Source organism: Microcaecilia unicolor, chromosome 7 (genome assembly GCF_901765095.1).
Source record: "Microcaecilia unicolor chromosome 7, aMicUni1.1, whole genome shotgun sequence".
NCBI lineage: Eukaryota > Metazoa > Chordata > Amphibia > Gymnophiona > Siphonopidae > Microcaecilia > Microcaecilia unicolor.
The window spans coordinates 213,309,642-213,334,893 of record NC_044037.1 but is presented as its reverse complement, the minus strand read 5'-3'; the positions used below and the strand labels follow the sequence as shown (position 1 = coordinate 213,334,893).

Below are 25,252 nucleotides of genomic sequence, written 5' to 3'. Positions count from 1 at the left end.
AAGCAGGCTCACTTTCTCCCTTCACTGCTCCAATTTCTTCAGTGTTGGCGTTCCTGCAAGAAGGTCTGGAGAAAGGCCTGTCGCTCAGTTCCCTTAAAGTCCAGGTAGCGGCTCTGGCTTGCTTCAGGGGCCGCCTGAAGGGTGCTTCCCTGGCTTTGCAGCCAGATGTGGTGCGCTTTCTCAAGGGAGTTAATCACCTGCGCCCTCCTCTGCACTCAGTGGTGCCTGCGTGGAATCTCAACCTGGTGCTAAGAGCATTGCAGAAGCCGCCTTTTGAACCCTTGTCGAGGGCATCTCTAAAAGACCTGACGTTGAAAGCAGTCTTTTTGGTGTCTATCACTTCAGCCAGAAGAGTTTCCGAGCTCCAGGCGCTCTCATGTCGAGAGCCTTTTCTGCAGTTCACTGAGGCAGGAGTGACTATTCGCACAGTGCCTTCCTTTCTGCCCAAGATTGTTTCTCGCTTCCATGTGAATCAGCAGCTCTGTCTCCCTTCCTTTCGTAGGGAGGACTACCCAGAGGAGTACTCTGCTCTTAAATATCTGGATGTGAGACGAGTCATCATCAGATACTTGGAAGTGACCAATGATTTCCGGAAATCGGATCATCTGTTTGTCCTGTTTGCAGGTCCTCGTAAGGGTCTGCAGGCTGCTAAGCCTACAGTGGCAAGATGGGTCAAGGAAGCCATTGCAGCGGCTTATGTGGCTGCGGGGAAGGTGCCGCCTATCCAGCTGAAGGCTCACTCCACGAGAGCTCAGGCGGCCTCGATGGCAGAGGCCGGATCCGTCTCCTTGGAAGAGATATGCAAGGCGGCAACTTGGGCTTCGGCTCATACATTCTCCAAGCATTACCGTTTGGCTGTGGCTGCACGGGCGGAGGCCCGGTTTGGAGCTTCAGTGTTGAGGTCAGGGATTTCAGTGTCCCGCCCTGGGTGAGTACTGCTTCGGTACATCCCACCAGTCTATGGATTGATCAGCTTGATGATATGGAAGGTAAAATTATGTATCATACCTGATAATTTTCTTTCCATTAATCATAGCTGATCAATCCATAGCCCCTCCCAGATATCTGTACTGTTTTTATTCTGGTTGCATTTCAGGTTCAAGTTTAGTCTTCAGTTACTTCAGTAAGACTTCGTGTTCAAGTTTTTTCACTTGGATTCTTCAAGAGTTGAGACGAGTTTGTGTTACAGTGAGCTGCTGCATTCTTCTCCCCTCCGTTTTACGGGGCTGGATTGAGACTTAAAATTCTGCCGGCACTCCCTCCCGCTTCGTGCGGTTGTAGGGCAGCTTTGTACCCCTCCCGCTTCGGCGGTGTTAGGGTCAGTCAGCTCCTCCCGCGGTTGCGGTTGCAGGATAAGCCAGATCCCCCCGCATCGGCGGGTGTGGTGTCCCTCCCCCGTTCCGCGGGGATGAGCTGGACGGATTCCCCTCCCCCACTTGTGTGGGGATGAGCTGGGTTAATTCCCCTCCCCCGTTTCGGCGGTGGTGAGCTGGGCAGAGTGTCCCTTCGTGGGTGTAATTCTCTAAGTGCTGAGTCCTGCGGATGGAGCTTTGATATCGACATACTGAAGAGTTTCCGGCAGCACATGACCACATATAGGGAGGCAAAAGTTTGCTCTCTATCTCCACCTGCTGGTAGATGGACACAACCCACCAGTCTATGGATTGATCAGCTATGATTAATGGAAAGAAAATTATCAGGTATGATACATAATTTTACCTTCTTGAGTGAAGAATTTTAACACTGATCAGCCTCTTAGGTACTCATTCTTACTGCTGACCCCTAAGTACTGATGCCTGAGCGTAATTAAAGCAGCTCAAATAATGCCAGACCAGAAAACTGTTCAGTCAGTTTTTAAGAGGGCCATTCTAATGATGATTCTGAAATGTAGGTTATCTTTTATATAGTGCTGGCACTTTTAAAAATCAGGTTATCATGAGTGTTTCTCTTTTTTTTCTTTTTTGGAGAATTAAACTGCAGCTGTCCATTTCCTAGGTTGGAAAATTTGATTGCCATTCTGCACGAGACACCTGCAGCAATTTGTATGTTTACCAACCATGTGCAGCCGTCTTTAAGGGAAAAGGGATTGAAGATTATGAAATTCATCACGGTAAACAGAACCCAGACAAATATCTCTGCTTGAACTGTATGTGTTTTTATTGTGCTTTTTAGCAGTTATGAAGTGGTTCAATTTGTCCAGAGGCTCAGTAACATTTTATTAACATAGACCAGTTGGGTACAGATTTCATGTGAAAGCCAACCGTGGTCCTAGTATTTACGCTGCTAGAATTTATTAGAACCCATTCAGTGGTTGTCAGCGCATACACAGATTTTCACCGAAAGAACTTCTTATTAACACCTTTTCCTGCTTGTGCTTATATATAAAAACGAAAAAAAAAGTTGAAAAGCACTATAAAATTCTTGGCTGCCTTGTTTTTCTACATGCTTTGTAATTGCTTTCATGTTTCTTTTTATCATGTTTCATCATTTCTTACTAAACTCTTCTTTCATTATTTCCAATTTTCTAATATAGTGTTGCTTTTCAAGGAATGTTTTAAAATTTTGCTGGTTTTGGATATGAAAACAAAGGGCCCAATATTCAGACTCCTGCGATCGCCGGTCAGGCCAGATATTCAACTCAGGTCTGTTTCCGGTGACCGGCAACAACTATCCAGTTTATTTTTGACCACTAAGAGCATAGCCATCAAATCAATATTAAGTGCTGGCCAGCTGTGTTCATAGCGGCCAAAGATATACCAGCTCTTCATGTAGCCACATTTGGCCGCTTAACTAGCGCTGAATATTCCCGGCTAGCAGGCTATATCAAGTGATATAACCAGCTAGTCACTTTCTACTGCTGATTATCGATGGATAGCCGGTTAAGTAATATTTAACTGGCCAGGAGCTGTTCTTGGCCAGTTAAATGGTTTTGAATATCATCTGGAAAATTCCTGTTGATTTTGTTGAACCAAGATGATATCAGGAGATATTTTAAGAAAAGAATGTCCCTTGTTATGTAGCAATGTGCCGGACAAACAAGGAAGCAAACTATTTCGAAACCAATTACATCTGGAAAGTATATTCCTAAAAGAAAAGTCCACAAGCCATTATTAAGATGGACTTGGGAAAATCCACTGCTTATTTCTAAGATAAACAGCATAAAATCTGTTTTAGGATCTTTCCGGGTACTTGTGACCTGAATTGGCCACTATTGAAAACAGGATACTGAGCTTGATGGACCTTCAGTCTATCCCACTATTGCAACGCTTATGTTCTTACAAAAAAATTGTGATATTATCTAAGTGGATAAGTTTCGTATATACTGATTCATGTAACTGTTGAATGGGTTGGGTTTTTTTTACATTGGCCTGCACTCACAGGTGGCAACTCTGTGGCTTCAGTAGGTTCTTGAGCACCCCCAGTACTGAGCAAACTGCCTTTTTCATCTAGGGAAGAGTAATTTTTGTGCTGTTTAATACCACAGTTGTTTTGAGAAGTTAGCTTCTATGCCTGTTTTTGAGCCCCTAAGAGAATTACAACACATAGACATGGCCCATTCTTGTTCCAAGACTGTGAAGAAAGTAGCCCATGCAGAAAATGTTAGTCACCAGATGTCAGAACTGGTTAGTTATGAGCATGGCTCGATTTGTTTGCTCTTAAGTCTTTAGGCCGTAGAAGCTATGAATCCATGCATAGCTGAAATAATTCAAAAAGTCAACATGGCCCACTTTTGCTCCAAAGTGTTTATTTTATAATGGGACACACAAACATTTTCTAAAAACACTCTCATGCCCATTTTTTAAAGGCAATCTTAAACACTTCTAACAAAATATGTTAACCCCTTCTTTCATTTTTATTAATATACAAATCAGTTGTCAAAGTTTAAAAATAATGGACCATCATACATATGAGTTCCAGCACACTATTCAGCACTTAATATATTTTCAATCTGTTGTAATCATAGGTCCAGAATTCTATGTATATATATCTGTTTTTTTGCTTTATATTCACAATGAGCCCAAATAAAATATCATATCTTCAATCAGTTGTTGGACTGGGGGACAATAGTGCACGGTTGATACAGAATAGTAAAAGCCAAGTACAATGAATTATTGAAAATATGGTATTTGGGTTTGTGGTTTATTTTTATTTATATACCATAAGAATAGCCATACGGGGTCAGATCAATGGTCCATCTAGCCCAATATCCTGTTTCCAACAGTGGCCAATCCAAGTCACAAGTAGCTGGCAGAAACCCAAATAGTAGCAACATTCCATGCTACCAATCCCAGGGCAAGCAGTGGCTTCCCCATGTCTATCTCAATAGCAGACTATGGACTTTCCTCCAGGAACTTTTCCAAACCTTTTTTTAAACCCAGATACACTGTAACCACATCCTCCAGTAACAAATTCTAGAATTTAACTATTCACTTAGTGAAAAAATATTTACTCCTATTTGTTTAAAAGTATTTCCATGTAACTTAATTGAATGTCTCCTAGTCTTTGTACTTTTTGAAAGAGTAAAAAATCGATTCACTTCTACTCATTCTACACCACTCAGGATTTTGTAGACCTCGATCATATCGCCCCTCAGTCACCTCTTTTATAAGCTGAAGATCCCTAATCTCTTTAGCCTTTCCTCATATGAGAGGAACTCCATCCCCTTTATCATTTTGGTTATTACTTTTTGAACCTTTTCTAATTCTGCTATATCTCTTTTGAGATACGGCGACCAGAATTGAATGCAATACTCAAGGTGAAGTCGCACATGGAGCAATACAGAGGCATTATAGTATTCCTGGTCTTATTTATCATCCCTTTCCTAATAATTCCTAGCATCCTGTTTGCTTTTTTGGCTGATGCCTCACACTGGACAGAAGATTTCAGTGTATTGTCTACAGTGACACCTAGATCTTTTTCTTGAGTGCTGACTCCCAAGGTAACTATGATTCGGATTACTCTTCCCAATGTTCCTCACTATGCATTTGTCCACATTCAATTTCATCTGCCATTTGGATGCCCAGTCTTCCAAATTCGTAAGGTCGCCCTGCAATTCCTCAGCAACCCTCCAGACCGGTCAAGACGCTTGGGTTATGCATGCCTACCAGCAGAGGGAGACTGAGAACACTAACTTCAAACTGAGTACATATAACCTGTGCTAGCCCTCTATCTCCAGTATTTTCTCAGTCTCAGCAGAGGGTAGACATGCAGCCTGTGCAGCTTGTCCGGTCTGGTAGGATTTAGGTTCCGTTTTGTGAGACTAGTTAATTTTCAGTTATTTTCTGGGGATAAGTTGGTGAAAGAACAGTTAATCCCTGTGCCTGGAACTCTGTGGTGTGCAAGGGGTTGGTAGGTCCGGTGGGGCCTGCCATTGTCCCCTCTGGGGTGTCACACCCGGGTGGCCGGGTCCCTCCCCCTGACTGGCTCTCCCGTTTTGGGCAGCGTTGTGCCTCGGCTGCAGTGTTAATCCTGCAGCCTTGAGTGCCATTCAGATTATAGCAGCAGGGCTCAAATAAAGTTTAAAAAAAAAAAAAAAAAGCACACCTCGTGTGGAGAGCTGCAGGAGCTGCACTCTGGTGTTTCCGGAGTTGTTCAGCCGGTCTGGGAGAGCTGAGCCAGTAATTAAGCGCCGGTGAGTGTTGTTTCTTTTCTTTTGTTTTCGCCGGTTGTTGTAATCAGCTGTTTCTGAGGCGCGAGTATGTCGGGGAAGTTGCTTCGTTGCCGGCTGTGCGCGCGTCGGGGTGTTGACGCGGCTGGCGGTCCCTGCCGGTTTTGTGGAGAGCCCAAGGCCCTATCCCTCGCGCCACCGGTGTTAGCAGCGGAGGTTCCTTCTGCCGGATCGCAGGAGGTTTGTGCGGCTCAGTTTGGCGCTTCAGCGGCGGTTCCGATTTTGGCGGGAACCGCCGCCATCTTGGATTCGGGTCTTTTGGGCGCTGAGACGGTCGTGGGGCCGCAGTCTCTCCCGATTTCGAGTCCCGCTGGGGGGGGAGGCCTCGGGCAGCATGGGGTTCCCTCCAGAGTTTGTTTGGAGTTTGTTTCAGGCTTGGAAGGCGGGCCCATCGGGTGCGGAGTCCCTTAGTCCAAGGTTGGGGGGGGCTACCGCTAAAAGACCACGAGTGGAGTGCTCTGAAGATGTAGAGGTCTTTTCTCCTCCGGATTCTGAGGGCGATTTTAGCCCCCTGGAAGAGGAGGAGGGGTCGGTTGCAGGGCAGGATGGGGACCTGTCTTTGCCTGGGGAAGACCCCTCGGTGGTTAGGATTTTTCACAGGGATGAATTATCTGAACTCATTGAGCAGGTGTCTGCCACTTTAAGGTTTGATCCTGCGGCAGCTCCCATTGGGGATGGGAAGCAGGTGGATCCTTTGGTTAAGGGGATCAGGCGGGTCTCTCGCTCTTTCCCTATGAATGCGGACTTGAGAGATATGATCATGCAGGAGTGGCATTCGCCGGAGGCTCAGTGTAAGGTGGCTCGGGCTATGACCAAGCTCTATCCTCTTCCTCAGGAGGACAGAGAGTCTCTCAGGCCCCCGACGGTGGATGCCGTGGTGACGGCAGTGACTAAGGCTTCTGCTATTCCAGTGGATGGGGGGGGCCGCGTTGTGGGACCCTCAGGATAGGAAATTGGAGACCTTCCTAAAGCGGAGTTTTGATCTGTCTGCCTTGGCGCTGCAAGCGTCTGTTTGTGGAGGTCTGGTGGCTCGGGCTTGTTTTCGCTGGGCTGAGAGGCTCCTGGATAGCCCGCAGGCTGATAGGGCTTCTCTTGTTCAAGATCTGGCCAAGTTGGAGATGGGGTCGTCGTTCTTGGCGGATGCGCTGTACGATTTGTTGAGGGCCTCTGCTAAGAACATGACCTTTGCGGTGGCGGCTCGGCGGGCCCTGTGGTTGCGGGGCTGGGTGGCCGATGCCGCCTCCAAGACTAAACTTTGTTCCCTTCCTTTTAGAGGCTCTTTGCTTTTCGGGGAGGAATTGGATAAGTTGGTGAAGGGTCTTGGTGATGCTAAGGCCCCTCGGCTTCCTGAGCTTCGTCCCAAGGTGTCTAAGGGGGCAGCAGGGCGGGGGCGTTTTCAGGAGGCTCGGCGGTATCGGCTCGGTAGGTCTTCTGGGGGGACTAGGGGTCGGTTTTTCCAGAGAACCCAGTCCTTTTGAGGTGGCCGTCGCGGGGGGCGAGGCTCCTCTTCGGGAGCGTCCGGTACGTCCCGTGTGTCTCAATGATGGTTTGGGGACCCAGCCTCTGGTTCGCGTGGGGGCTCGCTTACGCTTGTTTTACCAGAGGTGGGTCCAGATCACGTCAGACCAGTGGGTACTGCAGATATTGCGAGACGGGTACGCCCTAGAATTCGACAGTCCCCTCTCCGATTTCTTTCTCGTGTCTCCCTGTCATTCAAGATGCAAGGCAAGAGCAGTACGGGCCACTCTGTCGCGTCTAATCGGTTTAGGGGCGGTGGTACCTGTTCCCATGTTAGAAAGAGGTACAGGCTGTTACTCCATTTACTTCGTGGTGCCCAAGAAGGAAGAGGGTGCCTTCCGGCCCATTTTAGACCTCAAGAAGGTCAATGCAGCCCTAAAGGTTCCCTCCTTTCGGATGGAGACATTACGCTCAGTTATTGTAGCGGTGCAAGAAGGAGAGTTTCTGACTTCTCTAGACCTGACAGAGGCTTACTTACACATTCCCATTCTAGAGGCGCACCAGCGTTTTCTTCGCTTTGTGGTCTTAGGGAGACATTTTCAGTTTTGTGCGCTTCCATTCGGCCTGGCGACTGCGCCTCGCACCTTCTCCAAGGTGATGGTGGTGGTGGCGGCGGCGCTGCGCTTGCAGGGCATTTTGGTTCATCCGTATCTGGACGACTGGTTGATTCGGGCCAAATCAAGGTCAGAGAGCGAGGAGGCCACCGGCCGTGTGGTGACCTTCTTGCAGTCGCTCAGTTGGGTGGTCAATCTGGCAAAGTGTCACCTGGTGCCTTCCCAGTCCCTGGAGTATCTGGGAGTTCGCTTCGACACGAAGAAGGGCCGGGTGTTTTTGACAGCTCCTCGCATTTCCAAGCTGCAGGGACAGATCCGTCGGCAGAGAGCGCCTTCGGCTCGGGCGTATCTTCAGGTGTTGGGTCTGATGGCAGCAACAATAGAGGTGGTTCCTTGGCCCAGGGCCCATATGAGAGAATTACAGAGAGCTTTGGTGTCTCGTTGGTCCCCTCAGTCTCAGGACCTGGAGGAGAGTTTCCCTCTGTCGGGGGTTGCCCTTCGCAGCCTTCGCTGGTGGCTCTACTCTCCGAATCTAGCGAAAGGGCATGCCGCTGGACACTCCCAATTGGACGGTGCTGACCACGGATGCGAGTCTCTCGGGCTGGGGAGCGCATTGCCTGGGTCAGGTAGCCCAAGGACGTTGGAGGAAGCATCTTGGTCCATCAATCGCCTGGAGACTCGAGCAATTCGGTTGGCTCTTCGGTCCTTTCACAGCCTGTTAGAAGGCAAGGCAGTCAGGGTTCTTTCCGACAATGCCACGGCCGTCGCATATGTAAATCGGCAGGGGGGAACGAAGAGCCAAGCGTTAGCTGTGGAGGCGGCGGAGTTAATGTTGTGGGCAGAAGCTCATCTTCAGGGTCTCTCGGCGGGCCACGTGGCAGGGGTGGACAACGTGAGCGCGGATTTTCTAAGCAGGCACACGTTAGACCCCGGGGAGTGGTCCCTCCATCCCTCAGTGTTCAATCGACTGGTGTTGGAATGGGGTCGGCCGGTGCTGGATCTCATGGCATCAGCCGACAACGCTCAGGTCTCTCGCTTCTTCAGTCGTCGAAGAGATCCTCGGGCCGAGGGCATCGACACGTTAGTGCTCCCGTGGCCGACTCAACAGTTGCTCTATGTATTTCCGCCGTGGCCGCTGGTGGGCCGCGTGGTGCAGCGGATCGGGCGCCATGCAGGTCTAGTGGTTCTGATTGCGCCCAATTGGCCTCGACGTCCGTGGTACGAAGACCTGGTTCGGTTATTAGTGCAGGCTCCGATTCCGTTGGGGCCCAGGGTGAGATTGGTTCAGGGGCCGATCGAGATGGCCGACCCTGCTCCATTCTCGCTTATGGCTTGGCTCTTGAGAGGCTCAGATTAAGGAAGAAAGGTTTTTCAGCCAGGGTAATTGATACCATGTTGCGTTCTCGTAAGAGGTCTACTTCTTTGGCTTATGTGCGGGTGTGGCGCATTTTTGAGAACTGGTGTCAAGAGCGGGATTATGTTCCTCTACGTGTTTCGATCACGGAAGTTTTGGAGTTCCTGCAGGACGGTCTTGACAGGGGGCTCTCGCTCTCTTCCCTGAAAGTGCAGGTTTCAGCGTTGTCTTGTTTCCGTGGAAAGATTCAGGGGATTTCCTTGGCGGCTTCGCCGGACGTGGGGCGGTTCTTGAAAGCTGTCAAGTTGCTTCGTCCGCCTCGTCGGCCGACGGTTCCGCCTTGGGATTTGAATTTGGTCTTGGAGGCTCTGGTAGGCCCTCCGTTTGAACCGTTGGCTTCCATCTCGTGTAAAGATCTTACTTTAAAGACAGTGTTTCTGGTGGCCATTACTTCGGCGCGTAGAATTTCGGAGCTACAGGCTTTGTCTTGTAGAGAGCCTTTTCTCTCCTTGGCTAAGGAGAAAGTGACTTTGCGGACAGTTCCTTCGTTTGTTCCTAAGGTGGTATCCTCCTTTCATGTAAATCAGGTGATTTCGTTACCAGTGTTGGGGGATAGGTCTGGTGACCTCTCTCAACGTCGTTTGGCTAAGTTGGATGTTCGACGCATTTTGCGGTCGTATTTGAGCAGAACGCAGGACTTCCGAGCGTCGGATCATTTGTTCATTTTGTTTGGAGGTCCCAGAAAGGGGGAAGCGGCTTCCAAGGCTACTCTGGCTAGATGGTTGAAGGAGACTATTGCCTCGGCATATTTGTTGAAGCGTCGGGCAGTTCCCTCGGTACTGAAGGCACACTCTACTCGGGGGGTAGCCGCCTCTTCGGCGGAAAGTAGTTTTATTCCTCCGCAGGACATTTGTAAGGCGGCGGCGTGGTCGTCCATTCATTCTTTTGTAAAGCATTATAGAATTGATGTGCAGGCAAAAGAGAATGCTCGGTTTGGAGCGGCTGTGTTGTCTTCTGCTTTTCGTGGGTCCCACCCTTAATGTGTCTACTGCTTTGGTACTTCCCAAGCGTCTTGACCGGTCTGGAGGGTTGCTGAGGAAGGTGAAATTAGGCCTTACCTGTTAATTTTCTTTCCTCTAGACCCTCCAGACCGGTCAAGAGCCCGCCCTGTCTCTTATCAGAAGTATTTTTCAGCCGTGTCAATTATCAGAAGTATTTTGAGCCGTGTTCTGCTATGTCTGTTCATTTTATATTCAGTATGGTCGGAGAACTTTCTTTGACTCTAATATTCTGCAGAGTGGGACGCCTGGGCATTTCATCTGTTTAAGCACACTGTTGGTGTTTAACTAATAGTTTTCCAGGTACAGGGGTTCTATTAGTTTCAGAGTTACTGTTCCAGGGATTTGTTTCTCTGCTTTGCTAAGTGTATACTGGAGATAGAGGGCTAGCACAGGTTATATGTACTCATTTTGAAGTTAGTGTTCTCAGTCTCCCTCTGCTGGTAGGCATGCATAACCCAAGCGTCTTGACCGATCTGGAGGGTCTAGAGGAAAGAAAATTAGCAGGTAAGGCCTAATTTCACCTTTTTCACAGTCTTCATGTGTTTTAATAACTTTGAATAATTTTGTGTTATCTGCAAATTTAATCACCTCACTTGTTCTAAATTCCAGATAATTTATAAATATGTTAAACAGCACCGGTCCAAGTACAGATCCCTGTGGCACTCCACTATTCACCTTTCTCCATTTGAGAGAAATGGCCATTTAATCCTTCCCCCCCCCCCCCCCCCCCCCCCCCCCCCCCGTTTTCTGCCCAATTACCAATTCCTAATCCACAACAGAACATTGCCTGCTATCCCATGACTCTTTATTTTTCTCAGGAGTCTCTTATGAGGAACTTTGTCAAAAGCTTTCTAAAAGTCTAGATACGCTACCTCAACCAGCTCACCTTTATCGACATATTTATTCACGCCTTCAAAGAAATGAAGCAAATTGGTGAGGCAAGAATTCTCGTGGATGAATCCATGCTGGCTTTGTCCCATTATAAACCATGTTTATCTATGTGTTCTGTAATCTTATTCTTTATAATTTTTTTTTTTTTTTTTTTAAATAAAACACTTTTACATTGGCCGTCCTCCAATCTTCAAGTACTACGAGTGACTTTAATGACAGGTTACAGATCACTAACAGCAGATCAGCAATTTCATTTTTAGTTCTTTTAGTACCCTAGGGTGCATTCCATCTGGTCCAGGTGATTTACTATTCTTTAGTTTGTTGATTTGACTTAGTACATCTTCCAGGTTCACTGAGATTTCTATCGGTTCCTCCGCATCATCACCCTTGAAAACCATTTCTGGTACAGGTATATCTCTAACATCTTCTGTAAAGACCAAAGCAAAGAATATCTAATTTAACTTCAGCAAAAGTAGTTAAATTTCCATCTGTCTGTGAGCCCTTCTGGAATACCTTAACTGCATTTGCTAGAAGTAGAATACTCAATTGTTGATAACTCAGAAATTTGTTTCAACTAATATCGTGAAATTCCATTGTAGAGAAATATAGAACATGATGGCAGATGATGACCAAATGGCCCATCCAGTCTCCCCATCCTCAGTAACCACTAACTCTTCCTTTCCTGAGGATCCCAAATAGGTGAGGGTGAGAGAGACTGGATGAGGTAGAGAAAATTAAGTATTTAAAGTGATGGGAAATACTCATCTGCTCATAATAGTGTATATGTTCTTGTCTTGAATCACTTTCATTACCTTTTCCTGGAAAGTAGCAGAGCAGTTCATATAGCAATTTACAAAACAAAGGAAAGGAATGGCAACTGAGAAAGACAGGAGGAGAAAGAGAGATGGAGAGCAGAACTAAGAGTTCAATATAAAATCCCACACAGAGTTCACTGTGGATGTAGAGGGAGTTCTATAAATGGTGCTATGCTAAAAGTTAGATGGCAAAGAACTGGGCGTTAGCAAGTATTCTATAATGGTAGAGTCATGTGCCAAATCTGTTATAGAATACTAGCATAAATCCGCAGTTATGTGCCAAACTTTAGGAGTGACTGTTCGTACAATGTTTATGCCTGACATAAATGCTGGCACCTAAAAGCAGCAGTGGTGTGTGTAAATGCAATTATCCTTTAAAGTGCGCACAGAAATAGAACACCCTGACACGCCCACATTAATGCTCCCTTTGCAGTTGCACATGAGAGACGTTAGGCGCTTGGTTTACAGAATAGGCGCATAAGCCAGTTACATGCTCAGCTGCTAATTAGTGCCAATTAATGTTTGATGCCAGTTATTGGTACTTAACTCCAATTAAGTGCCAATTTAGCTCCAATTAGCTAGTTATGCTACATGTGTAATTTAACCTAGTCTACAACTTTAGGCGCCATTTATACAATTTGGAGGATAAAGTATAGAGTAAATATGCACCAGTATTCGCTGGTGGGTGCTTTGCAGGTGGGCATTCACATGAACAGAGTTCAAGTGTGGGGGTACATTAACACGCATACTTCATAAAATACTGTAAATTACATTCTTAAACAGATTAGGTTTGAGCATTTACAGCAGCTCTATGGCTGCTGTAATTGATTGCACTTTAGTCTATAAATAAAGTAGATGCCTATTTTCCTTATAGAATTTGGATCCCCCCCATTATAAAATTACTCTCACAGTGATTCTACAATGTGTAAATGAACAGCAGATTTCTTTGCTATGATCGTCCATTTTTATGCGATAAAATATCATCTTAAAACAGCTAGGTACAACTTTCTGTGGGTTTTTGTTTGTTTTTTTCATTACCCAGAGTTTGCCACAGTTAATCAAATGATTCATATTAAAGTAGTTGAACTTGTGATGTCATCTTAATGAATCTGTATACGAAATGAACTTTTCTTAATTTTCAAAGGCAAGCAAATACTATATGACATAGTTGCATTTGCTAAAGAAAGTGTGAATTCCCATGTTATTACACTTGGACCTCAGAACTTTCCTGGGAAGGAGAAGGAACCATGGCTTGTTGACTTTTTTGCACCTGTAAGTGTTTTATTCTCTTTACCTTTCCTCAGTAAAGCTTGTTAAATACTCAGGCACTAGAGCCTACTGTTCCCAACTGTGCTTGGCATTAGGCAAGTCATTTTTACTTCTCTTTGCCTTAGTTCATCCAACTGCAATTGTGTAATAATAATTAAATTCTCCTTTTAAAAGCAGCCTGTCAGTATGTAAGTCATTGTAATTGACTATCTATTATGGAAGTTGCCAAACATCTACTTGAGTTGCCATGACAAAATGTATTGTGCTTGGCTGAAAGGTGATTTATAGAACCAAATTATCATGTTTCTGTATCTGTTGAAACAGTACAACGCTACTTATTTTCCAGGTAACACAGTGACCTATGTTTAACACATAAAATGTAGAAACATGTTCCTTGATCTTTATTGAACAGGGCAGTCCGGGATATTGCTTAGGAAGTGAAGGCAATGGCACGTCTATGTGTGCCAATTTAAAGATGGTAATTAATATCAGAATGTGCATCTATACACAGAAAATATTTGCATTTTCCAAAGGGTTTATATAACCTGTGTTCTATTACATTTATTACTTGCCTTTGTGATCCCTAAGGATTGCCTTAAGTGGCTTACAATTGGAAAACATAATCCATAAAGATATGTCATAAAAACAACAAAGTTAGACATAATAAACAATAATATAGAACAATTCATCTGGAACAAAGGAACAGCAGCGTTATTTCAATAGGATAAGAAGCACATTGTGTCCTCTGACCTTTAACCCCTTCGTTCTATAACTAGTCACCTAAATTTAGCCATTTGTGCACCTACATTTATAGAATACTGTCATTTGCGTAAGTGTACGTTTATGTGTAAATGGCAGCCGCACACTCGGCGCTATTCTATAATGTAGGCCAGTGTTCTTCAATGCAAGGCTGGTAGGTCAGTGGCAACCCATGGAGACCTCTGGGGTGGCCCTCATTGTCTTTGGGGGGGGGGGTTGCTACTCTGTCTTTTTATCCAGGCTCAGGACAGAGAGAGGAAAATGGATAGGGGAAGAGCCGCATACTTGAAGGTCAAAGCATTACTCAATAGACTCGGTAGACAAAAGAGAATGCATTTAGATATGCCCACAACCTTAAGGGTATCCCCCAATGAAGTTTGAAGGTGGGCTGGTAGGGTGGATGTCATTGGCACACACTGGTCAGCAGTGTTGTGGCCCTGCATGGGAAGATATTTGGTGGCTCACCAACTCTTTGAAATCCAAATTGGGCCCGGCTGAAAAATTAATGAAGACCACTGATGTAGGCACTCAACTTACTTAGTGCAATAATGTAAGGGGGGCATTCATGGGGGGAAGGAATGGGCAAACTTTAAGAATGTCTAATAGTTACAAGGGCAACTTACAGAGTACTGTAAGTGATGTATAACAGCCGCATTCAAACACGTCCATTTACACCTGCCATGCCTAAATATAGGTGCACCAACACTAACTTAAGCTAATATTCTATATCAGCATCTTGGCACAGAGATGCCATTATAGAACTGGTGCTCAGCACACCTAAATTGTGTTGCCCAGTTATAAAACTGCCACCTGTGTGTTTCTCTCTGGATGTTTCTGCATCTTGTTGTGGGCCGTGGGAGAGGCTATGAATCCTTCAGATACCTGTGATGTTGAGTCTTGTTGGAAGTAAGATTCCCAACTCATCCAAGGACTGTTGGAATCCTAGTGAAAATAAAATCACTGTCTGACATGAAGCAGTGAGGTTGTTGATTTTAAATTACATATTTTTCTTCTTAAAGTGGTGTCCTCCTTGCCGTGCCTTACTACCAGAGTTAAGAAAAGCATCCAAGCATCTGAGTGGTCAGCTAAAGTTTGGCACACTAGACTGTACAATTCATGAAGGGCTCTGCAACATGGTAAGCTTACAAGATTGATATTTTCTTTTATATAGAAGAGAAAAGTTTTTTATGGTGTCGGATATGTAGCTATACTCTGTTTACAGAAACATGGCCTCATTGTGTTATTTTTACTTAACATTAGATAGAAAGTAAATTATTAACAGCGGTTTGTATGAGACATTTTTCTAGGTATTATCTGTTGGTTATTTCCACCCTTCCTGCTTTGTGACATCATACTACAACCACTCTTTTTATATTTGTTTGTCTTCTTACAGGTTAACGAGGGAGAGTGGGGGGGGGGGGGCTAGAGTCAATTCATGAGTTCTAGGACCTATAACTTGCTTATGGAGAAAGCTTTTTTATATAAATCCATTTTGTGGACTCGGGAGACATACATGCTGAGGCAAAAAAAAAAAACCCCTAGAGGTTTTTTGTGGGTTTTTTTTGCCGTTTTCTCAGCAAACTACTTTGAATTTCAACAAGAAATTTTACATACTTATTTAGTCATCATGCTTACGATTGCTGTTAATCAACATTGAATTATTTTAAGCTATGTTACTGACATTTTAGCATTATTACTTAACAATTTGTGCACACAGTAAAATAACATCATTCAAACAATACAATTAACAATGTGTCAGAATTTCACATTCACTGTAATGCTCAGTGTCCACCCCCAGCTTTAACACAGGCCTTCAGTTGCTTTTGGAAGTTCTTAACAGCCTTGTCGATCGGTCCCTCAGAGGCTGCCTCAGATCATCTGCAGCACTTCCTTGAGTTCGGCGATTTTTTGTGGCTTTGGGTGGAGCTGACAGAAGTATATGGTGAGAGATCCCAGTTTACTGATCAGTTTATTGTGAAGGGATTTATGTTTGGAGAATTGATGTGCCCAACATTACTTACGCAGACAAAAGTCTACATCACTGTGTCATTAAAGAAAGCTGGTACCCTGTTTTTTTTGTTTGGTTTGTTTTGTTTCAAATAATGGTTGTGTTACAGTGCTAATATTTTGGAACGTGCGAAAATCGCTGGGTGGTCATGCTAAAAAGTTGGTAATTTGCTGTGTTTAAAGATAATTTCATTCCACTTCACATAGTAACAGTAAATAAAGCTGTAAAATTTCATGTTGAAATTCCAAGTAGGTGCTGAGAAAACAGCAAAAAAAAAAAACCTCAAGGGAGTTACATTTTTTGCCTCATCCTGTATATGAGAAGTCAAAAAATGCGTTTGTTTTAAGTATTTTAGAAAGGCAAGATAGGCACCTACAGTTGTGGAAATAAGTATTTGATCCCTTGCTGATTTTGTAAGTTTGCCCACTGACAAAGACATGAGCAGCCCATAATTGAAGGGTAGGTTATTAGTAACAGTGAGAGATAGCACATCACAAATTAAATCCGGAAAATCACATTGTGGAAAGTATATGAATTTATTTGCATTCTGCAGAGGGAAATAAGTATTTAATCCCTCTGGCAAACAAAACCTAATACTTGGTGGCAAAACCCTTGTTGGCAAGCACAGCGGTCAGACGTCTTCTGTAGTTGATGATGAGGTTTGCACACATGTCAGGAGGAATTTTGGTCCACTCCTCTTTGCAGATCATCTCTAAATCATTAAGAGTTCTGGGCTGTCGCTTGGCAACTCGCAGCTTCAGCTCCCTCCATAAGTTTTCAATGGGATTAAGGTCTGGTGACTGGCTAGGCCACTCCATGACCCTAATGTGCTTCTTCCTGAGCCACTCCTTTGTTGCCTTGGCTGTATGTTTTGGGTCATTGTCGTGCTGGAAGACCCAGCCACGACCCATTTTTAAGGCCCTGGCGGAGGGAAGGAGGTTGTCACTCAGAATTGTACGGTACATGGCCCCATCCATTCTCCCATTGATGCGGTGAAGTAGTCCTGTGCCCTTAGCAGAGAAACACCCCCAAAACATAACATTTCCACCTCCATGCTTGACAGTGGGGACGGTGTTCTTTGGGTCATAGGCAGCATTTCTCTTCCTCCAAACACGGCGAGTTGAGTTCATGCCAAAGAGCTCAATTTTTGTCTCATCTGACCACAGCACCTTCTCCCAATCACTCTCGGCATCATCCAGGTGTTCACTGGCAAACTTCAGACGGGCCGTCACATGTGCCTTCCGGAGCAGGGGGACCTTGCGGGCACTGCAGGATTGCAATCCGTTATGTCGTAATGTGTTACCAATGGTTTTCGTGGTGACAGTGGTCCCAGCTGCCTTGAGATCATTGACAAGTTCCCCCCTTGTAGTTGTAGGCTGATTTCTAACCTTCCTCATGATCAAAGATACCCCACGAGGTGAGATTTTGCGTGGAGCCCCAGATCTTTGTCGATTGACAGTCATTTTGTACTTCTTCCATTTTCTTACTATGGCACCAACAGTTGTCTCCTTCTCGCCCAGCGTCTTACTGATGGTTTTGTAGCCCATTCCAGCCTTGTGCAGGTGTATGATCTTGTCCCTGACATCCTTAGACAGCTCCTTGCTCTTGGCCATTTTGTAGAGGTTAGAGTCTGACTGATTCACTGAGTCTATGGACAGGTGTCTTTCATACAGGTGACCATTGCCGACAGCTGTCTGTCATGCAGGTAACGAGTTGATTTGGAGCATCTACCTGGTCTGTAGGGGCCAGATCTCTTACTGGTTGGTGGGGGATCAAATACTTATTTCCCTCTGCAGAATGCAAATAAATTCATATACTTTCCACAATGTGATTTTCCGGATTTAATTTGTGATGTGCTATCTCTCACTGTTACCAATAACCTACCCTTCAATTATGGGCTGCTCATGTCTTTGTCAGTGGGCAAACTTACAAAATCAGCAAGGGATCAAATACTTATTTCCACCACTGTATGTACCTTTTGTAAAATAGTTTCCCAGATCCAGCCACAGTTGCACCCAAATGCGGATACACATATTTACGTTTGCTGTGATGCAGGTATAAATATTTATTTTATTTATTAGGATTTATTTACCGCCTTTTTTGAAGGAATTCACTCAAGGCGGTGTACAGTAAGAATAGATCAAACATGAACAATAGGCAATTACAGCAGTAAAAATACTCAACTAAGAATACAAAGTATGGCATGGTATATACTACTTGCAATGTCAACACAATACGTAATAGAACATTATAATCGATAGTGAAGAGTAAGGCAAAGTTGTAACATATAGATGGGTAAGAAAGTAGGAAGAATTAGAAAGTAAGGTGACTGATTTGAAGAAAGGTTCAGTTGAGCTCAGAGAGATGGTTAAATATTATCTCAGCTAGGGTAGGAGTGGATAAACATGTCCTGCTGCAGTATGTGCAGCCTGAGTCAATCCTTGTATTAGTGAGACTAACAAGTTAGTTACTTCTTCCATTAAAGGCTTGGTTGAAGAGCCAAGCTTTCACCTGCTTCCTGAAGTAGAGATAGTCTTAAGCGGAGCCTTTCAGGCAATGCATTCCACAGTGTGGGGCCTACTCCGGAGAAGGCTCGCTTACGGGTATCACAGTCTTTTGGAGAGGGTGTAGTTAGTGAAATTCCTTGGGAGGACCTTAGTGTCCTTGGTGGTGTGTGGAGGATCATCCTATTCTTCAGATACTCAGGGCCATTTCCTTTCAGGGCCTTGAAGATCAGACATTAAGTTTAGCCCTGCATTGTACTGGTAGCCAATGAAGTTTTTGCAAAAATGGCGTGATGTGGTCACGTCGCTTGCAACCTTCTTTGAGTCTTGCTGCTGCATTCGGAATCAACTGGAGCTGGTGCAGGCCCTTTGTAGTCAGACCATTGTATAGTGCATTCTCCGAGGACAAGCAGGCTGCTTGTTCTCACTGATGGGTGACGTCCACGGCAGCCCCTCCAATCGGAAACTTCACTAGCAAAGGCCTTTGCTAGTCCTCGCGCGCCCATGCGCACCGCGCATGCGCGGCCGTCTTCCCGCCCGAACCGGCTCGTGTTCGTCAGTCTTCTTTTGTCCGCGCTCGGTACGGTCGTGTTTTCCCCGTGTCGGGCCCCGCAAAGTCGACCTCGCGCGTTCGTCGTGTTTCAAAAAAAAAAAATAAATAAAAAACCATTCTGTGTGAAAAAAGACTCTTTGGTCTTTTTTCCCCCCGCTATTTTCAGCTTTTTCGCCCCGGTAAGTTTTCTTTCGTTGTCGGGGTAGGCCGCTTTTAGGCCTCGGGTCGAAGTTTTCTTCCCCTTGTTTTTCGGGTGCCTTTTCCGCCATTTCGACTTTTGATCTCGCCGGCGTGATTTTTCCGCCCATGACATCGAAGTCTCCCAGCGGCTTCAAGAAGTGCACCCAGTGCGCCCGGGTCATCTCGCTCACTGACAGGCACGCGTCGTGTCTTCAGTGCTTGGGGGCTGGGCACCGCCCGCAGGCCTGTAGTCTGTGTTCCCTTTTGCAAAAGCGGACTCAGGTAGCGAGATTGGCCCAGTGGAACGTTTTCTTCTCGGGCTCTTCATCGGCATCGGCACCGGGGGGTATCGAGTGCATCGACGTCTTCAGCGTCCAGAACTTCATCCTCGGCCGCCAGTGCATCGAGTGCATCGGCCCTCTGCATCGGCGCTGAGACATCGGACAGCTGCATCGACGTCGGTGGTACCGGGACCTCGTCGGCTGATGTCGTCGGACGGTGGTGCTTCGTCTGGAGTGCAGGTGAGGGCTGTCCATTCCCCTGCTGGTGGCGGTGAGCCTTCGGGTGGGTCTCCCCCCTACCCTGAGGGCTCCTGCGGTACAGCCCCCCCGAGACCGACCTCCTTCGGCCTCGGCCCCGAGGAAGCGACGGCTGGATTCTACGTCCTCCTCGTCGGTGCCGGGAAGCTCCGGTGACATGCTTCGTTACAAGAAGTCGAAGAAGCATCGTCATCGGTCTCCTTCCCGTGTCGGCACCGAGAGCTCTGGGTCACCGAGGGAGTCGGCACCCAGCAGGCATCGGCACCGAGAGGACCGCTCACCCTCTGTTCAGGAGGTGTCGATGCGCTCCACTCTGGACAGCCCGGAACAGCCTCCACGCCCGGAACAGGTTCTGACGTCGACGCCTGCATCGACCTCCATGCCTTTCTCTGCAGCCGCTCTGAACGAGAGCCTCCGGGCCGTTCTCCCAGAGATTCTGGGAGAGCTGTTGCACTCTAACCCTCCGGTACCGGCGGTGCTTGCGCCACCGGTACCGTCGAGCGTGGCGCCGGCTGGCCCATCGCCCGAGGTGAGGTCTCCGGCGTCGGTGCCGCGTGCGGTACCGACTGCCGTCGCTTCCCAGGAGGGCTCCCCGACTACGTCGGCGGAGGGAGCTTCGCCGATGCGGGCGAGGGAGTCTACCTCTCGACGCCCCCATCGTGGACGTGGCTCCACAGAGTCGAGTTGGGCACGGTTGCAGACACAGGTCCGTGAACTTGTGTCTAACACCGAGGGTGAGGCCTCGTGGGAAGAGGAGGAAGACCCCAGATATTTCTCTGAAGAGGAGTCTGAAGGTCTTCCCTCCGATCCCAATCCCTCTCCTGAGAGACAGCTTTCTCCCCCCGAGAGTCTGTCTTTTGCTTCCTTTGTCCGGGAGATGTCTACGGCCATCCCCTTCCCGGTGGTTGTGGAGGACGAGCCCAGGGCTGAAATGTTTGAGCTCCTGGACTATCCTTCTCCACCTAAGGAAGCGTCCACTGTACCCATGCACCATGTCCTAAAAAAGACATTGCTGGCGAACTGGACCAAGCCTTTAACTAATCCCCACATCCCCAAGAAGATCGAGTCCCAGTACCGGATCCATGGGGACCCAGAACTGATGCGCACTCAGTTGCCTCATGATTCTGGAGTTGTGGATCTGGCCCTAAAGAAGGCTAAGAGTTCTAGGGAGCATGCTTCGGCGCCCCCGGGCAAGGACTCTAGAACCTTAGACTCCTTTGGGAGGAAGGCCTACCATTCTTCTATGCTCGTGGCCAAAATTCAGTCCTACCAGCTCTACACGAGCATACACATGCGGAACAATGTGCGGCAGTTGGCGGGCTTGGTTGATGCGCTCCCCCCTGAGCAAGCCAAGCCTTTTCAGGAGGTGGTCAGGCAGCTGAAGGCGTGCAGAAAATTCCTGGCCAGAGGGGTGTATGACACCTTTGATGTTGCGTCCAGGGCCGCTGCTCAAGGTGTGGTGATGCGCAGACTCTCATGGCTGTGTGCCTCCGACCTGGAGAATAGAATCCAGCAGCAGATTGCGGACTCGCCTTGCCGTGCGGATAATATTTTTGGAGAAAAAGTCGAACAGGTGGTAGAGCAGCTCCACCAGCGGGACACCGCATTCGACAAGTTCTCCCGCCGGCAGCCTTCAGCCTCTACCTCTACAGGTAGAAGATTTTTTGGGGGAAGGAAGATTGTTCCCTACTCTTCTGGTAAGCGTAGGTACAATCCTCCTTCTCGACAGCCTGCGGCCCAGGCTAAGCCCCAGCGCGCTCGCTCTCGTCAGCAGCGTGCGCCTCAGCCAGGCCCCTCAGCTCCCCAGCAAAAGCAAGGGACGAGCTTTTGACTGGCTCCAGCAGAGCATAGCCGACATCCAAGTGTCATTGCCGGGCGACCTGCCAGTCGGAGGGAGGTTGAAAGCTTTTCACCAAAGGTGGCCTCTCATAACCTCCGATCAGTGGGTTCTTCAAATAGTCCGGCAAGGATACACCCTCAATTTGGCCTCAAAACCTCCAAATTGTCCACCGGGAGCTCAGTCTTACAGCTTCCAGCACAAGCAGGTACTTGCGGAGGAACTCTCCGCCCTTCTCAGCGCCAATGCGGTCGAGCCCGTGCCATCCGGGCAGGAAGGGCTGGGATTCTATTCCAGGTACTTCCTTGTGGAAAAGAAAACAGGGGGGATGCGTCCCATCCTAGACCTAAGGGTCCTGAACAAATATCTGGTCAAAGAAAAGTTCAGGATGCTTTCCCTGGGCACCCTTCTTCCCATGATTCAGGAAAACGATTGGCTATGCTCTCTGGACTTGAAGGATGCCTACACACACAACCCGATACTGCCAGCTCACAGTCAGTATCTGCGATTTCAGCTGGGCACACGTCACTTCCAGTACTGTGTGCTACCCTTTGGGCTCGCCTCTGCGCCCAGGGTGTTCACAAAATGCTTGGCTGTAGTAGCAGCAGCACTTCGCAGGCTGGGGGTGCATGTGTTCTCATATCTCGACGATTGGCTGGTGAAGAACACTTCCGAGGCAGGAGCCCTGCAGTCCATGCAGATGACTATTCGCCTCCTGGAGCTACTGGGGTTTGTGATAAATTATCCAAAGTCCCATCTTCTCCCAGTGCAGAAACTCAAATTCATAGGAGCTCTGCTGGATTCCCGGACGGCTCGCGCCTATCTCCCAGAGGCGAGAGCCAACAACTTGTTGTCCCTCGTCTCGCGGGTGCGAGCGTCACAGCAGATCACAGCTCGGCAGATGTTGAGATTGCTGGGCCACATGGCCTCCACAGTTCATGTGACTCCCATGGCCCGCCTTCACATGAGATCTGCCCAATGGACCCTAGCTTCCCAGTGGTTTCAGGCTGCTGGGGATCTAGAAGACGTGATCCACCTGTCCACGAGTTTTCTCAAATCCCTGTATTGGTGGACGATTTGGTCCAATTTGACTCTGGGACGTCCTTTCCAAATTCCTCAGCCACAAAAAGTGCTGACCACGGATGCGTCTCTACTGGGATGGGGAGCTCATGTCGATGGGCTTCACACCCAAGGAAGTTGGTCCCTCCAGGAACGTGATCTGCAGATCAATCTTCTGGAGTTGCGAGCGATCTGGAACGCTCTGAAGGCTTTCAGAGATCGGCTGTCCCACCAAATTATCCAAATTCAGACAGACAACCAGGTTGCCATGTACTACGTCAACAAGCAGTGGGGCACCGGATCTCGCCCCCTGTGTCAGGAAGCCGTCAGCATGTGGCTCTGGGCTCGCCGTCACGGCATGGTGCTCCAAGCCACATATCTGGCAGGCGTAAACAACAGTCTGGCCGACAGGTTGAGCAGGATTATGCAACCTCACGAGTGGTCGCTCAATTCCCGTGTAGTGCGACAGATCTTCCAGGTGTGGGGCACCCCCTTGGTAGACCTCTTCGCATCTCGAGCCAACCACAAAGTCCCTCAGTTCTGTTCCAGGCTTCAGGCCCACGGCAGACTGGCATCGGATGCCTTCCTCCTGGATTGGGGGGAGGGTCTGCTGTATGCTTATCCTCCCATACCTCTGGTGGGGAATACTTTGTTGAAACTCAAGCAAGACCGAGGCACCATGATTCTGATTGCTCCTTTTTGGCCGCGTCAGATCTGGTTCCCTCTTCTTCTGGAGTTGTCCTCCGAAGAACCGTGGAGATTGGAGTGTTTTCCGACCCTCATCACACAGGACGAAGGGGCGCTTCTGCATCCCAACCTCCGGTCCCTGGCTCTCATGGCCTGGATGTTGAGAGCGTAGACTTTGCCTCTTTGGGTCTGTCAGAGGGTGTCTCCCGTATCTTGCTTGCTTCCAGGAAAGATTCCACTAAGAGGAGTTACTTCTTTCTATGGAGGAGGTTTGCCGTCTGGTGTGACAGCAAGGCCCTAGATCCTCGCTCTTGTCCTACACAGACCCTGCTTGAATACCTTCTGCACTTGTCTGAGTCTGGTCTCAAGACCAACTCTGTAAGGGTTCACCTTAGTGCAATCAGTGCATACCATTACCGTGTGGAAGGTAAGCCGATCTCAGGACAGCCTTTAGTTGTTTGCTTTTGTCAAAGCCCCCTGTCAAGTCTCCTACAGTGTCATGGGATCTCAATGTCGTTCTCACCCAGCTGATGAAACCTCCTTTTGAGCCACTGAATTCCTGCCATCTGAAGTACTTGACCTGGAAGGTCATTTTCTTGGTGGCAGTTACTTCAGCTCGTAGAGTCAGTGAGCTTCAGGCCCTGGTAGCCCAGGCCCCTTACACCAAATTTCATCATAACAGAGTAGTCCTCCGCACTCACCCTAAGTTCTTGCCAAAGGTTGTGTCGGAGTTCCATCTGAACCAGTCAATTGTCTTGCCAACATTCTTTCCCCGTCCTCATTCCTGCCCTGCTGAACGTCAGCTGCACACATTGGACTGCAAGAGGGCATTGGCCTTCTACCTGGAGCGGACACAGCCCAACAGACAGTCCGCCCAATTGTTTGTTTCTTTTGATCCCAATAGGAGGGGAGTGGCTGTGGGGAAACGCACCATATCCAATTGGCTAGCAGATTGCATTTCCTTCACTTACGCCCAGGCTGGGCTGGCTCTTGAGGGTCATGTCACGGCTCATAATGTTAGAGCCATGGCAGCGTCGGTAGCCCACTTGAAGTCAGCCTCTATTGAAGAAATTTGCAAAGCTGCGACGTGGTCATATGTCCACACATTCACATCTCATTACTGCCTGCAGCAGGATACCCGACGCAACAGTCTGTTCGGGCAGTCAGTTCTTCAGAACCTGTTTGGGCTTTAGGATCCAACTCCACCCCCCGAGGGCCCTGTTTGTTCTGTTCCAGGCTGCACTCTCAGTTAGTTGGTAAATTTTTTAGGTCAATCTCAGTTATGTCCTCGCCGTTGCGAGGCCCAATTGACCATGGTTGTTGTTTTGAGTGAGCCTGGGGGCTAGGGATACCCCATCAGTGAGAACAAGCAGCCTGCTTGTCCTCGGAGAAAGCGAATGCTACATACCTGTAGAAGGTATTCTCCGAGGACAGCAGGCTGATTGTTCTCACAAACCCGCCCGCCTCCCCTTTGGAGTTGTGTCTTCCCTTGTCTTTGTCTTGCTACATACGGGACTGACGAACACGAGCCGGTTCGGGCGGGAAGACGGCCGCGCATGCGCGGTGCGCATGGGCGTGCGAGGACTAGCAAAGGCCTTTGCTAGTGAAATTTCCGATTGGAGGGGCTGCCGTGGATGTCACCCATCAGTGAGAACAATCAGCCTGCTGTCCTCGGAGAATACCTTCTACAGGTATGTAGCATTCGCTTTGCAGTAATCCAGTCTTGATGTTACCATGACATGCACAACTGGGATAAAATTTACCTTCTCGATGTAAGGAAGAGAGGCAGCGAATGTACTCAGGGAATTTTATAAAATATCTGCGGTCATCACAGCTATGCCCTGGGATCGCCTATGCATACTTATATATATGCATGTACTGCTGTGCACTTAAAAAAATACCCTTTCCATGTGTTGTAAAAGGCTTTACAAGGTAGTAAAATTGTTACAAAATTACCTCATGTATGGGAAGTATGTAACAGAGACCAGGCTTTGAA

At 47.6% G+C, this 25,252-nt stretch overlaps 1 protein-coding gene across 2 annotated transcripts in view; it reads left to right on the top strand.

The window, feature by feature from the left end:
- DNAJC10 (DnaJ heat shock protein family (Hsp40) member C10) overlaps positions 1-25,252 on the top strand; it is a 149,545-nt gene that overhangs the window by 93,601 nt on the left and 30,692 nt on the right. Inside the window, exons 13-15 of one of the 2 annotated variants that reach the window (XM_030209466.1) lie at positions 1,996-2,110; positions 13,006-13,133; positions 14,909-15,025. In XM_030209466.1, coding sequence (XP_030065326.1) covers positions 1,996-2,110; positions 13,006-13,133; positions 14,909-15,025 — 360 coding nt within the window. Of the gene's footprint in view, positions 1-1,995; positions 2,147-13,005; positions 13,134-14,908; positions 15,026-25,252 lie in introns of both variants that reach the window. The other variant, XM_030209465.1, reaches the window with a different exon arrangement.